We start from the raw sequence: 17,277 nt of genomic DNA, 5'->3' as shown, positions 1-17,277 counted from the left end.
GGCACGTAGCTTTATCTCCATGTCGACAAGCAGGTGGCGCTACGAGGTCAAGCTACAACAGTGCAGATCTATGGAGAGGCGACCCCGCAGTCTGACAGTAAAAACACCTGCGTTTCAAAGTCAAAATAGATCATTTTACAGACTTAATGTGGTTTGATTTAGGGTTGCTTATCTCCAGAGATGTTTCACAGTATGGCATGTAGCTTTATCTCCATGGAGACAAGCAGGTGGCACTATGAAGTCAAGCTACGGTGCAGATCTGTGGAGAGGCGACCCCGCAGTCAGACAGTAAGAACACCTGTTTTTCAAAGTCAAAATAAATCAGATTAATGCCAAACTGTGGTTAGGGTTGCTTATCTCCAGTTGTTATAGCTTGCCCTTGAATGTGTCATAGTAGGGCATTTAGCTTTATCTCCATGGAGACAAGCAGGTAGCGCTACGAGGTGAAGCTACAGTACAGATCTGTGGAGAGGCGACCCCGCAGTCAGACAGTAAAAACACCTGCTTTTCAGACGCAAAATAGATCAGTTCAATGACATAATTTGGTTAGATTTAGGGTTGCTTATCTCCAGAGATGTTTCACAGTATGGCATTTAGCTTTATCTCCATGGAGACAAGCAGGTAGTGCTATGAGGTGAAGCTACAGAGCAGATCTGTGGAGAGGCGACCCCGCAAACAGTAAGAACACCTGCTTTTCACATGCAAAATAGATCAGCTGAAGGCCTTAATGTGAAAGATTCCCGGCAAAGCAATTATAGCTCCCCAGGGACAATCAGGTAGCGGACGTCCCACTAATAAAATGACACAGTGCGCCTTTAAACAATATGGAAACAGAATATCATCAGAATCAGAATACATTTTTGAAGGTTTTTGCAAGTTTTTAAGCAAGAACTGCAGTAGCGCTTCAGTACAATTTTGGCTGCATTATTCACCAGCGTCTGAAGTATCAAAGACTAAGCAAAGACTAAAACCAAAACAGGAAAACACAAAAATGAGGAAGAGGGCCTGGAGGAGGCGGAGGGCGTGTGTGTGGGGAGCAGAGAGGGCTTTCGCAGCTGTTGTTAAACACTGTTTCCTCTGATACAGGCGTTGGCTGTACTCCCAGTACTTTAGGTAAACCAACAGAAAAAAAACACTACCTCCATGAACAAGGAGTGGCAACCAGCACTAACTACCTGATAAGACTATTTTTACTAGAGTAGTATTTAGTCACCAAATATAACGCTTTTACTCTGGACCAGGGCGTGTGCTTATGTTTCTAGTGCACACTCAACCTCATTTTTTACATAGCTGCACATTATAAATGAACTACACGTCAATTGGGATTAATCCAGTGAACTTTCTATAGCATATTTTACAAACAAAAGACATGTCCAAAGTGCTGCATATAATAAATAAAATATCAGGGTAATAAAAAATAATTAAATAGACAAACAACCATAAAACAGACTAATGGGCCGAAATAAATCAAACCAATAAAATCTAATTAATAAATGACAATAAACAAGAACCAAACCCATGTGATGTTAAAAGCCACAGAATAAATGAGGCTCTGAGTCATATCATTATATTTAACATCATGTCCTTCAACATGACACACATGTCCCCGTGCTGCCGCAGCAGTAACCGTGCCGACCTCTGCAGAACTGTTAGTCCTCTTATCAAAGGATCAACACAATAATCATGTCTTAAGTCTTTAATCTGTCTGCTCATGTCTCCTTGTGTCCCTCAGGCGACAGGTGACACAGTGAACAGACAGGTACAGTGTCTCTCAGACAGGTACAGTGTCTCTCAGACAGGTACATTGTCTCTCAGACAGGGGCAGTGTCCCTCAGACAGGGGCAGTGTCCCTCAGACAGGTACAGTGTCCCTCAGACAGGTACAGTGTCTCTCAGACAGGTACAGTGTCCCTCAGACAGGTACAGTGTCCCTCAGACAGGTACAGTGTCCCTCAGACAGGGGCAGTGTCCCTCAGACAGGGGCAGTGTGGCAGGTGACACCCTACAGGGGACAGGTGCAGTGTCCCTCAGACAGGTGAGACAGTGGAGGGGACAGTTGCAGTGTCCCTCAGAGAGGTGACGCTCTATAGGGGACAGACACAGTGTCCTTTATCCTTTATCCTGCACACACTTTACTCTAAACTGTACTTGTTCCCTGGAGCTGCAGGCGCCGCTCATCAACTTGTTTGAGGTGGAAATAATGAACCGATTCATAAAAGTGTGGGAGATAAAGGTGGTTTGTCTCTGCATGTTTATGTCAACACTAATGTCCTGGTACTTTTTAATAGTCATTATTTTCATTCAATACACTTCAGCGAAGTCAGAACTCGACCTTGCTCATAGAAAGACACTTATACTTTTTTAGATAAACTGTTTACGACATTTAAAAACATCCAGATAAGCATTTATCTTATTTATGGATTATAGATACATTATTATTTGGAGAAAGAACAATGTTTTTTGTCTTAAGGCTTTAAAAACACTTGTTCAAACCTGGTCTGTCAGAGTTTAGGTCTGAGCAGTGAAGTGGGTGGCTGCATTTGTTTTGCCGTTTAACCCTGTTCACTCACCCAGTTTGTTACATAAGTCCATGGTGAGAATGGTTCAGGTTTATAAAGAAGTCATTATGGCAGCACTGGGATTATCTATGCATGAACTGCTGGAACGGTCATCACGGCAAATCAAGAACCTTCACTTCTGACATTAGACTTCAGTTCCCATGTGGCTCAGGAAATCCCACAGTTCATAACCATATATATACACAGATATCGCGTTGTATCGTATTTAATGTAGTTTATGTTCTATCCGTAGTCGACATTTGGCCTTGTTATGTGTGGCCTCTAAAAGCTGGTAAACAAACCTAGGGCGATGCAGATAAGCAGAAGGTCAGAATGCGGTCAACCAGGAAACCAGGAGACCACTGTGTACATGTATATAAATGTAAAATGCTAAATTGTTATATAATGTTTTTGTTTTTTTTAAGATTCATTATGGAAAAAACAGCAGCTGGTCAGATCTACGAAGAGGCGACTCCGATAAAAACACCTGCAATGGGATATATTTAAGACAGGTAAGTAAATATAATGTCATTTTGTGGAACATTCCAGCCAAATCTCTACTTAAAACATCCGATAACATAAAATACCCATGTGCAAATGTGAAAAAATGTGACATGATACTGTAAAGAAAGTCTCTATAGGATTAAACCTATAGTGGCAGCTTATTTGAATAGCAGGTCATGTGTTTCCTTGTCCCCTAAAGCACAAGACTCCTCTCATGACCTCGCTCACTTCCACATCGTCTACACACGATCCTCCAAAGGTTACGACCTGCGCTCTTACATAAAATCACCTCGTCCCCCCCCCGTCTCATGGGTTAGCCTAGCACGCTCTCCACTTCCCTATTCTGTATGACACTTAGCGTCAGCGCAGTAATAATGGTTCTTTGTGCGCGCTGTGGGCGAGTGAAAGACAGCGTTGGCAGCGTGCGTGGAATATATCTGATGGAGACAGATAGTTGAATAGGAAGGATGAAAGGAAGAGGTATTAATCAGGCGAGCTAGCACAACTTTGGCAGCACAAATTGTAACATCTTTTTGCTTTGAGATAGCGCCGCTGTTTAGCCCAGTTCTGCAGAATATAAACAAAGTGTGCAGGGAAAATGGGATCTATGAGTCAGTCCTCGCTATGACACAACTGGAACAAATTCAATGCCAGTTCATTAAATACCCACACTGCTAATTAGCACCGAAGCATGGCGAGAAAGAGCTGCGGTGACAACTCTGAAGAAGACACCACTGGTCCATTGTGTGACGGCCTCTTTAAAACGTCTAAGTACAAAGGCCGAACTTCTTGGACAGGATGCTTCTTGTTATTTTGGCCCATTGGAGCTTGCAAATGCCTCCCTCTCTTTGCTCTGTCAGTGCTGAAGAACAGCCAGAGAAATCCAACAGTCCAGGCACATTTCTTTCCAACTTCCAAAGCACATTTTTACTCTGTCTTCCAAATGTAGTCGGAACATTATGTGCGATGTATGCGGATTCTATACACCTGTTTGGATGGATTACAGGTGGGCTAGATTCTAATAAAATGGGCTTTTATAAACTTACAAAATGTTGAGGGGTCTAATTTAAAGTTATCAGGTCAGAATACATATATACTGCATATTTGTTGTGCAAAAGTGAACTTTCTTTGAACATTGGTTGTGTAAAAGTGTTTTCTACCCTGCATGAACTCCAAATGTGGCACAAAAACAGCTCTGAGAATTACAGAACTCTTACAAAAAAAAGACGACGACGATGATGGATTTACGAGTCCTAAACATTTAACTCCAAGAAACTTAATGAGGAAAAGAAAACTTGCAAAAACTAGGCGTAAACAGCTTACCTAACTCCGAACTGTGAGGTAAAAATAGTTGTGTAAGTTTTGATTTAATGGAGCAATTGAGAGTGACAGCACAGGAGTTCCCAGATGTGGGTTATGTGCTGGTTAAAGCCCTTCAAAACGTCTATTGCAGTTTCCTATAAAGCCGCGTTGGTATTGTAGCTTTAAATTGAAGTTGATTGGGAAGTGGAAGCTCTGATTTCAATGTGAACTGTTTCCTGCCAAACGCCCATTTAGAAGAAACAGCATAATAGTGCGTTAGACATATGCACTCAAACCAAACTGTCTCTCAAATCCAAACTCATTACTGCTCTGGCCTTTGCACGAAACATGTGGTTCGGGGTTTTTTTGTTTTTTTGGATCAGGACTAAAAGGTCAAACTACTTGAGTCTGATTTGTTTTCCCTGCAGTGGCACTGTTCTGTTGAGTAACGGCGATTTCATTATTGACACCATGTGATGAACAGGAGCTAACAGAGGTACGCATAAATAATAGCAAAACTCCACAAGACAAAGACAAAACTTAGGAAAAAGCATGTTTTATTATGGGTGTTGCCCTGAAAAACAAGCATCTTTACTGTGACTGTGTTTGCCTCTCCACCATAGACTGTATAAAGAAGTGGGGACTGAGTGAGTGTGACGTCACCCGCAGCGTTTAGCTCCAGTCAAATGAAGCTCATCCAGGCTACAGCAGTTCCATATTAGGAATTCTAACCGCGAGTATCAAAGCAACCAAAGGGTCAATCTGGAGCGAAAAAGCTGAAGGTAAACACCATTTTCCACCCTTCTCACTGATTCAGCAGGGAGCTTAGCAACGCTGTCAATCAAACCTGTTGCTAACGGTAGAGGGAGCAACCTTTGGGAAAGACGACACCTGATTTGTCTTTTATTAATGTTCATATCTTGAGTTACGGACACAATATTGAAATAAAAATACCAGGATCATGTAGTTAATATGAACATTTTTAGACCAAAATGAGTCTGACAGGAGCAGCTACGAAGAGAAAGGGCCACAGTTTTCCGATAAAAAGTTAATTGGAGCCATTTATATATACAGTTTATGCTTTCCTGGGATCTGACCCGTAACTCGGCTGTGTGGATGGCAGATTGCAGCGTGAAGAACCGATCTCTGTCTTTAAACAATGTTCTAAGGTTGAACTTTATCCTTCCCGACACGAGCAGTCTTACACGACGATGCATCCTCACAACCAGCAGCTCAGTCTTGTTAGCTTTAGTGGGCTTTATATCAATAAAACTGGTTGACATCTGAACATTTTTATGAGTATTTTTATGTTTTTACAGCCTGTAATTGCATTGAGATATACTGTAGGCACGGTATGTTTTTATCATGTGTTCTCTAAAAACATGTCAGGCATTCTTAATAACGGCTCCACTATATTTAGCCTCGGTCATGGCAGATTATAGACAGTAAAGTCAGTGTTATGGCCCTTAAGTCATTAACACGTCTGCTCTGTCAAGTACAATATGTTCCCAACCTGCGTGTGAATGCAATAATAGGCTAATGACAGGCCTGCTCCACAAAGCGACTGTCTGGCTGTATTGTATAGCGCACTATTGTGTAAGTCAGATCTACTCCGAGTGGGATAACCGCACTGGGATTATGAAACCAGGAATGCCAGAGTTTAGGTGTGAAAAGTGCCTCTAGAACTGAAGAAACTCACAGGAGAATACCATCGCATGACACGCTCCAAAAAAACAATTGTTTCCGTGCAGTAATGTTGGCATCGTTCATGTGAGTGTTAATAGAAGGGCGGGTTACCACGTTCACACTCCTAATGCAGCGATAAAAAGTCAAACGCTAATGAAAGTGGTGCAGATTGGAGATTTTATAGCCCTCCAACCAGCTCCCTGTAACACTCAGCCTGGGTGGTATCCTACCGTTCAGACAGACCCTCCCCAGAGCTGATAAAGACACGGGCTGCTCTATGCTTATAAAGCCTGGGAATAACATACAGTCTATTTGTGCCGCCATTACTCACCGCTCATCGTCACATCAAGAGCACTAAGGCGGCGGCAGCAGCGTGTCACTGCCAGCGCTGACAGAGAGCTGATTATCTAAATGGGCTCCAGAGCTGTGGGCCAAATAGATAAGGCTCCAAGGGCTAGCCTGGTCACTACCCACAACACAATCGCACCGGCTGGATTTTATGTAAGGTCACCCATGTCTGAGGAGGAGCCCCAGATAAAAATGGAAGAGCAATTAAAAGGAGAGGTACACAAACAGCGAGAATATCAACAGCACTATCAGCAGAGACGGGAAGCCAGAAACGGTACTTGAGTAAGAGTAACAGTACTTCAAAATAATGTTAAAAGTACAAAGTAGCCGTTCAAGAAGTAGGAGGAAAAAAAGTTGTTGGGTAAATGACGACTCAGACAAACTGTCCAGACGTAAGATCTGACTTTAATTTGAGGTCAATGTAATAAGAACGATAACACATAAATAAACAAAATCCTGTATTCTAAGGTCATGGATGATAACGAGAAGAAAAAACTCAAAGAACCCAAGAAAAAAAAACAAGAAGCAGTGCAAAAATAGTGCAAATCACAAGTTATTTAATGTCATAAAGCTGTTGTTACTTGCAGTGTTACTCACAGTAGAAAGAGTAACTAAAGAGTACTGTTACACGATCAAATACTTAAGTAGGAGTAAAAATATAGCGTCCGAAAATAGACTATTTAATGACGGGGTATGAGACACGGAACAAAAGGGCTTAACCTGATCCAGAGCTGGTGACGTGTCAGCAGAAGGTCAAGGCCGTCCTCACGCTCAAGTGTAAGTTCTCTCCGGCCCGACCTCTGCACACAGAGTCTCATTAGTCGTGTAAATAGATCATAAAACGCAGCTGAATGTCTAAATTAAACGCGACACCATTTGCCGTACTCTAATTACATAAGTTATTACATAAGTTATTCGTATTTCATTCAAACGTTAATGCCTTATTTGCGTTGCCATTCATGTAGAACAACAATTTACAGGTTTTCGTCCCCATGCAAAGTTACGGATTAGCGCGTTTGCATGGAGGCTTTGACGAGCGAGCCCCGTTTGCTGCGTTGCCGCGGTAACCAGACCTGAAACCGCATCCGTGCAGGTAAAGGACATATGGCGCAGGGGAGGGAAGCGTGTGTTTATTTCTCTATCGGAGTTACACAACAGTATGGTAATTACAGCGTTAAGTGCGTCTGTCTGTGTTTGTTTAGCGGTTAAAGTAGGACCTTAAGGGTAAAAACAGGGCTGATCAGCAGTTTAACAGCTTCCAGCGCCCTATAGCAGACATACAATACGCACAAAAGAACTTCCGAAACGCTAAGGTCGCAGCCAGACATCTCCGCACTCAAGGCCGCGCTAGTCACAACACAGTTAAAAACATTACTGTACTGTTAAATTGCTCCCTTGGTGGTTTACTTCATTGTAAAAGTGTATACAGCACATAGGCTAAACAATAAAAAACAGGTTGTGCGTTAGATCGGGCTTAAACTAGAAACTCTGTAAGCCGTAATAAGCCACGGAAGGTGTTTATTCAACCTTTTACGGCTTAAATCTTATCATTTAATCAAAAAATAAACACGAATTTGTCAGTAGCGCTAAGAAAAAGAGTGATATATTGAGCAAAGTTGATATAGTGATTAGCATGAGAGCTAACAACGAAGCTAATAATGTTATAGCAGCAGTTAAAGTGAGGGATTGTGAGGTACGTTTGCGTCGACGTACAAAAATCGCGGTTTTAGACGTGTACGACTGACGGATTACACAGACGCAAACATCTACCCGGCGTTACGTCTTTAAACTCTACAACAACAACCTTTAGAATGTGAATAGTAGATAGAGTTATCAAGCCCGGATAGTTGTCTATATTTAGCCCGAGTGTTGTGTCGTGTTGTGTCGTGTCGTGTTGTGTCTTGGCGTCTCCCTCCTCTCTGTGTTTGTGCCTCTGTCCTGACATGGCACAGACCCGTCGCCCCTTTTTGTTTAGACGGACACTTCCCCTCCAGTCTATCGTCCATCAGCGCTCTGCCTCTGTTTACATCCTCCCGGCCCACCTGTAACCCCTTCAGTTACGTAAGCGGCGTCCCGAGGTTTTGCGGGTTCACGGTGGAGCGAGGATCTCGGGGTTTTTTTTTTTTAGGTTTGGGGTTGTAATCGTAGCCGGGTCGATGTCACTGGTACTTACAGATTTGACATAAGTGATGCTTTTGCAGGGAGAGGCACAAATGAGCGAGTATAAACAAACTCCCGCTGGTTACGCCTTTAGGACATAAACTACAGGATTAAAGGGACGTGCTCGGAGGAATGTCCCCGCGTCTCATGTCTCACTGTTATAACTGTGTCTCTGCTGGACAAATGTGCATCAAGTAAAAGGAGTTTGACTTTGAAAAACACTGTATCTTTTTTTGGTTGGACAGTTTGTCACCTGATTGTGCTGGACTTTGTTTGGAGCGTTCTACTGCAGGAATGAGCAGAGACACAAGGGGCGGGGCTAGGGACAGGTCACATCTGTGGAAAGGCAAGCTCCGCTCACAGTGAGAATGAATGAATGAAGGTATTGTCTTGGCACTTAAAACAAATAATAGATAGATAGATAGATAGATAGATAGATAGATAGATAGATAGATAGATAGATAGATAGATAGATAGATAGATAGATAGATAGATAGAGATTAATAGACTGATAGAGAGGGAGAGAGACAGACAGATAGATAGATAGATAGATAGATAGATAGATAGATAGATAGATAGATAGAGAGGGAGAGACAGAGAGATAGAGAGGGAGAGACAGAGAGATAGACAGAGATATACAGAGAGATAGAGAGAGAGGGAGAGACAGAGAGGGAGAGATAGACAGACAGATAGAGAGACAGAGAGGGAGGGAGAGACAGACAGATAGAGAGACAGAGAGGGAGGGAGAGAGAGGGAGAGATAGAGAGGGGGGCTAGGCAGACAGATAGATACTGATAGAGAGAGAGAAAGAGAGGGAGAGATAGACAGATAGATATACAGATAAACAGAGAGAGAGACAGATTGATACAGATAGACAGATAAAGAGAGAGAGGGAGAGATAGACAGATAGAGAGATATAGAGATAAATAGACTGAGAGAGATAGAGAGAGGGAGAGATAGACAGAGAGAGATAGACAGACAGATAGAAAGAGACAGAAAGACAGGTAGACACAGCTAGATAGATAGATAGATAGATAGATAGATAGATAGTTTTATTTATCTATCTATCTATCTAACATTTGAAGTTCATTTGAAAAAGTCAAAAAGTATTTTACTGCAATTAAAATATTATTTCATCTCTTCTTGATAAAATCCTCTTTACATTATTGTCTTTGCTGATATCTCTAGAACATGTTAACAAAAAGAAAAAAAAACCAAACATTTTGGGAATTTTTCAAAACGTAGATACCTGTTTTGTAATTGCACTCTTCATATCTTTTTTTAAAATCTTCCTACATAAAACAGTGTGACGTTATAGTGCTCCGTGATGGACGAGGTTAAACAAGATCTGACAGAAAAAAATGCAGGTATCATTAAGGGCGGGGTTCATTCTGTCGTTTGCATTGACAGGACAATGCAGTTTTAAAATATACTTCCAGTCAAAGTGGCTTAGTCAAACTCAGACTCTCACGATCAACACCATTCAGGTCCCGTCAGCGTCAGGAGAGCGTGTCTCCTTCAGGTCTTTGTGTCGTCTCTGCTGCAGCTGCAGACTCTACAGACCTAAACATGACCGTCTGCAAACTGGGGCATTCGCTAACACAACACTCACATTCTTTCCACGTTTGACAGACACTTTTACGGAGGATAAGGGTAAACGCTACGAGGATGACGCAGCAGTGAGGGCATGGACTCAAGAAAACATCTCTTCAGACTCGTGATTGACTACCAGCTGCAACTGACACACACTGTGGCTATTAAAGAAAACGTACTGTGTTTTTTACCCATATTTAGCAATAAACAATCACATACAAAGATCATTATTCTATATTTTATTCATTGTATGTCTCAGTGTTGAAACAGATTCTTCGACTTCCTGTTCAAAAGTGCAGAAGCGATTTTCTCTGGTGACACCGTGACAACTTTTTTGTTTGTTTAAAGAAAAAGCAACAGATATAATAAGTCCAGGGCCCTTAAATGCAGGACCATACGTGATTACTCAAACATATACACATTAATCATGCAAAATACAACTTCCTTTATGCTGTGGGCCTCTTCCGTCTCCTGGTCTCACTCTAATGAAATACTGCACTCTTATCCGGATGTAAAAATGATCAGTCCGTAATCCCGCAGTTTCAACAAAAGCAGATGCCTGGTGCTGCCCGGGCCCTCTTGAGATGTGGAAGTTCATGGACAAAGTGTTCTTGGCTGGAAAAGTGTATTTGTCAGACAAACTGAGAACTGGCACAGAGAGGTGTGGAACCGCGCTGACCAAAGGCAGAGGTCAACCCACACGGACCAGGCCAAGATCAGGTTTGGACGATACAAACGCTATTGGCACGTCACAGTCAACCGCATGGGCAAACGCGGTGGACAAATGTCTCTATGGGGACTGTGAAGTGTTTGGAAGACAACAAGGAAATATGTATGTGATGTATCTGACAGGAAGACCGTAAAACGTAGAGCCACAGCTATTTTATGACCCATTTTACTGAGTTTGGCGTGCGTTCTAGGTAGATAAGTCAATGGGTACAACTGATATAGTCTGATAAGTCTCTTGGCAGAACATTTCTTAGATAACCTGGGTAAATAAAAAGTGATAATGCAGCCTAAATGTGGCATGCAAATTTTAGAGATAATTGAAACTGGCTGTGGTTAAAATGTTTTTTTTATGTTTGATTGTGAGGAACTATTACTAGGGAAGGGCTATTTAAACAAGGAAATAGATCAGGAAGTGGATTGAATTTAAATAAAAATACAAAGAGTCTTATGGATCTATACATTAACAAAGATAACGCTGAGTTTTCGACCTTTTCACCCACGTACTGCAGCATGCAAAGGTCAATTATCACAGGTAAAACAATGCAGAACACTTAGACAGAATTGTTATCGTGTAATGACATAACCAGCTGCGAGTAGGTAAAAGTTCAGGTGAAGCAGGTGTGATGCGTGGAGCCGCAGATACAGAGGAGAGTGAAACCTGCAGCACACTCGCACCGGGAGATGTGATGTGACACAAGAGTCATCGAGGGGAGCCTGCCAAAGCACCGCGCCAACTGGCACAGACAGTGTGAGGCAGCACCCAGAGCAGCTCACAAACAGACAGAGGTGTGCTGCCAAATGCGCTTCACACAAACACCAGGGAGGAAGGCTGGAGTAATTGACCTCAAGCTATTACAAAGAATGTTTTAATGGAAACAGTGCAGCGGTAAACAGAGCCATTGTGTTTTAGGTTTGTACAAAAAGCGAACCGGGCAAAACATTATGACCATCTGCCTCCTGATTTGCACATTTGCGCCACAACGTCCAACCTAACCTTAAACCCTTCACACAAACCTGTACGAGCAACACGATACTGAATAAAACAACAGACCATTTAAAACACATTTCCTTCTTCTGTAAAGTCTCACTAACAGCTGCGTTAAGGTGCCCATCACGTTTCACTTATTCTGTTTGGAAAAGTATCATTTGTGACCCGGCTGATGAGTCAGGCCTGTTTTGCTGTTTCCGACTCGAGCTCATAATGACAGTTCCCTTTGGAAGGTGGTCAAAATGAGCATTCTGCACCATATACTTCATCCATAACAGTAAACAGTAGTGTCAGCCTTTTAGGAGATGTGCTGAGAAATGCCATTAGTTTCCACACAACATCTGTTATTATACAGAGCTGTGCAAAACTTTTAGACAGGTGCAGAAAAGGCTGAAAGTGCAGAAGGAAAGATGGGCGGGTAATCGTCACATTGTGAGGACTAAACTCTCTGCGCACGTTCAGTTCACGGGCACCTGTCTCCTTTATTAATAAATCAACATGATTTAAAGTTAAATATGGTTTAAAACAAGTTAAGGCTAGGGTTAGGTTAAGGTTAGAAGTAACTATAAGGTTAGGAACAGTCTCCAGGAAATGAATCTAAGTCAATTAATGCCCCCAAAAAGCATGGAAACCCAACATGTATGTGTTTATTGTGTTTAATTCATTTATAATTTCACTTGACTCACTGAAATTGTATTTATGTATGTTCTCTTTTTTATTCGGCCCTACGCCCTGTAGGTGCCCGGGCCTGTAGGGGCTCGGACCTGCTTTCACAGTGATGAGTGTGTGGACGACGCTGTCCTGACAGAGCAGCTCATTAAGATCCTCCCGTCGCCTCCGCAGTGAACGCCAAATCCAAGCAGCCGTGGAGCAGATATGGGACATGAAGGAGTCGATGGGCGAGGCTATAAACGTATCAAAATAATCTGATAACTTGATTAATTTAACTTTACATGCCCCACTTCTCTGGGTGATGTGCGGTGATTTTCTCTCATTGTTAAAACGCGTCGTCAGTGAAAGCGCTGACTCAACATTTCGGAATTTTCAATCCAAGATGGCCGCTTTCTGGTTTGTCAGAGGATGGGTTAGCCCATGCACTCATCGTTGTGAAAGCTTTAGGACCTACGCCCTGTATTTTTTTAGCCAAAACAATATATCCGTTGCCACGGCAACAGCATAATACAGCATATTTCACATCAATGAGGAAAAATGGTGGAATCAAGGAATAATGTGAAATTTGGCACAATGATTTTTCAAAAAGCCAATTAGAACCAGATGGTATTTTTCACTGTGCAGCCACGGTGATGTGCAAAAGTGCCCATGTTATCCTAATAGCAAAATGTCCTCATTTTCGTTAATTTCGTTAATTTAATTGAACCACGTGAAATTTGGCACAGTGACTCAGGTCATCCCAATCAAGTCAAAGTCATTTTTTGTTCACTGTCTGTCAGTCCTTCCAATGTGAGATAACTTTTTCTGTTCAGTGACACTTACAGCCCAAAGTCACAATGACACAGACATAAGTACCGAGGTCTGGGTGGGTCGACTGTGACACGTGGCCCGTTCAATGCCGCTTGCGGGTGTAATGTTTCTTTTGTTTTTGTTTGTTTGTTTATCATGGTGAGGGGTTTATGGTAAATTCTCTGCTCTTATGTTAGACTTGGGCAATATATCTTTACTTGGACAAAAGTAAAGATATTTTTAAAAAAAAATAAAAATCTGTTATTTATAAAGTGTATTCATATTCTTATTTGTGTATTTGTGTACACTGACTTTCTACTTTTAACATGTAACAGGCATGACTGTGACATTGTGATACAGTAACATTTTGTCTTCATTGCTGGGCAGTACTGAGGAGAGAAGGAGGTGTCATACCTGTGGAAGTAGAGCAGGATTGACAGCATGGTCTGGTCGATGTTGCTGTTGCAGATGCCTTCATTGAGCAGGAAGCAGGGATCCCTCACCACAGACTCCAGTGAATCCTGCCTCATGATGTTGTTGAGCTTGTCCGTGTTCAGGTTCTGGTACCTGAGCTGGTGGCGGAGCTGGCGGAAGTGGCTGACCGTGGGGCTGGCGGGGCTCCCCGGCAGTCCCCCCAAACCGCTGGGACTCCCTCTGCCTCCCAAAGACTCATCGATGCCATTGGCCAAATCGAGGCAGCAGCTACAGCAATCCAGACCAATGGGAGACCGGCAGTCATCTTCTGACATCTTCTGCAAGTTTGAAGGATGTGATCAGGATGTGACAGGTGCAGAAATAGTAGAAGAAAGTAGCAAGGTGAGTCTTTTCAATACCCCAGAGTTCCCTGAGTTCCTCTCCAGTGCTTTGGCTGCGATTCGCCCTTTGTTTCAGGTCAGGCGCTGTGCCGCTGCTCCTGCTTCTGTGGCAAGTAGTGAGTGAAACTAGTGAACGCCCTCCGCTCTCACACTGGGCTCCAGCAGGGAAGCAAAACCCAGAAGCTGCCTGCCTACTGCTGGGACTTATTTCTATGAGCACTTTTCTCCCCTCCTCTCGGTTGTTGCTGTGCCTAGAAACAACAGTAGGGAGGGGACTGGAGACGGGGAGGGTGTGGAAAGAGACTGTGATTGGTCAGAGGAGGTGTCAGTTGAAGACGAAGGCCCGTCCCCTCTTCAGGCTGGGCTCTTGTGTAGCCAGTGGAGTGGAAGGAGAGCAGACAGAATAGGAGAGACGGCTTTGGGGCCACGCTTTAAACATGTGCACTTGTAGCGGGCCAGTTCTGCTCCAGAACAAGGAGTGGCCTGGAGAGGAACACTGTGACCGCAAAGCTAGGATCATCCGTACACCAGTGCCAAGGCTTTGAGAAGGAAATGTGGAGAGATTACAAGTAGTATGTGGGAGCCTTCTAAAGCGTTTTACTGGATGTCACGTCATTAAAACATTCATTTATTTTTTTAAAAGCATGCACTGATACTCAAAATGCATGTGCACAACTGTTTAATACTTTTATATGTCCAGTAAAAGCAACTATATATCATCCACAACTATAAAGTATTTGAAGTTTGGCGTGGATAAAGTGGATTACACATTTGCATTATCAGTGCACATGACCTGCCGTTGCCTTTTTTTTTCTGAGAATTCAAGAGTCTGTCTTGGCTGGGAAATTCTAGGATTTGCATTGATCTGCTTCTTGTGCAACCAACTTGATATTCCATGCATCCTCTTGAGATGTACATCAGCTCCAGAGTGACACCAGTCTTCTGCGAAATACATCGAATCAAATATTATTAGTCCATCACTTTGCCGCTTATATAAATGTGCTTTTGTGGCCCCAGTTTGTTTATTTATGTGGGGAGACTATCCACTATCTTTTATTGCCTTACATAAGCAACATAAACAGTGTCTTATCATGTTTTCCTCCATGCTTGTTTGTCAATCCCATGCTGCATGTGTTGGGATTGGGAAAGAGCTGCTTGAGTCTTTCTTGCTGCACAAATGTTTCACAAGCCCTGGCAAATATCAGCACAGCAGGGGCATTATTCCAGCCAATAGAGACGCAGACAGACACAAGAATGCAGCACTGACCTGGGCACTGACCAACAAGTGTCCCGCGTGCTGTTTACAGATGGCCCACTCAACGCGCGCACAACAACAGGTCCATTACGCACGGCGCGGCGTCCTGATTCGAGCTGTTTTATTGTCGCGTTGTTCGCAGTAAAATGTCATGCAGCACATTGTGTAGCAGCGCTGGGATCAATTAAGCAGAGAAAATGGCTGACTATTGCTTTATTGAGTGTGTAATAATGTCCTCGGGCAGAGCAGGCAGACACAGGACGCGTAAAACACAACAAAGTGGACATCTGAGCGGTGGCTGCCCTCTAGTGGAATTACAGCGTTACAGCACTTAAAGTCATTTTTACTAACTGGACATAAAATAGTGGATGTTTTTAGTGCAAAACTGAAGAACTGCACGCTTATCCTACACAAACAACTGAGGAATATTTCAAATCGTGTCAGTTCTGGACTATTTATCATTAGAAGACTTAAGGACACAAGGACATTATAGAGCTCGTCTAGACTTTTCTTTTCTTTTTTCAGCCATAAAACTCATGTTAAATGCAGTATAAGCATTTACTTTTGCCCTTTTTCACACAACTACCTCTGTTTTACATATCCATCCTTATTTTTCCTTTAATACATCAAATAAGTGTGTTATACCTGTTTAAATAGAAGAAAAATATAAAAACGAATGTACTTTTCAGTAACTTTAATGCAAGCAAACAGTGAAAAAACTATCTGGCCAGCTCAGAAACACTTCATAATACATATTTGGACATTAATCAATATTTATAGAAGAGATTATGCAGATTGTACTTAGGGTTAGGTTTTTACAGCTCTTCTTATTTAAAAAAAAGTCAGGCGTTTATGCAGCTAAGACATTGATTTTGCCAGTTCATATTTTTTGGAATGTCTACTAATGAATATCTGAAGTTCTGCAGCTTATAAGTTTGTAATCTTTAATAAAATATCCTTTCTGAAATATTTAGCAATAGTTTAAGTCAGAAAGAACCAGACTCTAGAAAACAGATGCAGCTGCCACCTTTCTGTTGAGTCCATCACCCTCATATGTGACTGTTTCCTCTCACAACAAAAGTATCCATCTCTCAAATACTCCAAAAACCCAATTCACATCCTTACATGGACTAATCTTGTGTGTTTCCTATGTGTATAAAATAATTTGTAACCCTGCATTTGTTTTTAAATTGCCAGATGCTTGATTCTACCTGAAGCATACAAGAAACACATGAGGTTAGACCAAATTAAATGGATAAAAAGTGACTCACTGAATGCCTTATGTGTGTCAAATGCCATGTGTATTAACAGCTCTGTCCACTAGATGGCGATGAGTGCAAATCTAATGTTACCAAAGGACCCATACATTATAAGAGATGTATAAAGTACCCTGTTCTGCCTCTGCATTTTGAACTGCAACATATATTAAATACTATATTAGTTGGAGAGGAAGCCACAGAAAAGGAAAAAATATGTTTCAATTCGGAAACTGTTCAGTCTGAAAAGTTGCTATATGTGGAACGGCTTCTCATCAGCCCAAATCCACACCAGTGGTCAGAGAGATTGCATTTAATCCTCATCTTCCATCTTCCCCCCTTGAGGATTGGCTGGCCGTTCATCTTTAAGAGGCCGGTCCAAATGCAGCGGGTTTGAAGTGAAGAAAAAAAAACTCTTCACTTGGCCAATCTGTCATGGCAGAAATGCACAGCTCCTGAGCTCCAGCGCCGAGTGTGAGCTGAGGAGCTGTGGGGGGGATTCAGGCCACGAGTTAAGCCAGGGAAGTAATTATCAATGTCAGGAAACACTGGTTTGAACTGTGCCTCCTCCACAGCAGCCCAGATCTGTCTTGCACTGTTTCATAACCACTATGGCTCACTTG

The 17,277-nt window shown here is 42.4% G+C and overlaps 1 protein-coding gene across 1 annotated transcript in view; it reads right to left on the bottom strand.

Moving 5' to 3' along the window:
- The window catches only part of tsc22d3 (TSC22 domain family, member 3), a 35,280-nt gene extending 20,893 nt beyond the window's left edge, over positions 1 to 14,387 (bottom strand). Inside the window, exons 1-2 of the mRNA XM_033973635.2 lie at positions 14,162 to 14,387; positions 13,743 to 14,080 (exon numbers count right to left, since the gene is read on the bottom strand). Of these exons, the coding sequence (XP_033829526.1) occupies positions 13,743 to 14,077 (335 nt within the window). The 5' untranslated portion in view covers positions 14,078 to 14,080; positions 14,162 to 14,387. The remainder of the gene's footprint in view (positions 1 to 13,742; positions 14,081 to 14,161) is intronic.
- Between the last annotated feature and the right edge of the window lie 2,890 nt (positions 14,388 to 17,277).

The sequence above is a fragment of the Periophthalmus magnuspinnatus genome, chromosome 10 (genome assembly GCF_009829125.3).
Source record: "Periophthalmus magnuspinnatus isolate fPerMag1 chromosome 10, fPerMag1.2.pri, whole genome shotgun sequence".
NCBI classification, from domain to species: Eukaryota; Metazoa; Chordata; class Actinopteri; order Gobiiformes; family Gobiidae; genus Periophthalmus; species Periophthalmus magnuspinnatus.
Note: the sequence above shows the minus strand (reverse complement) of the source record. Positions and strands in the feature narration are given on the sequence as shown.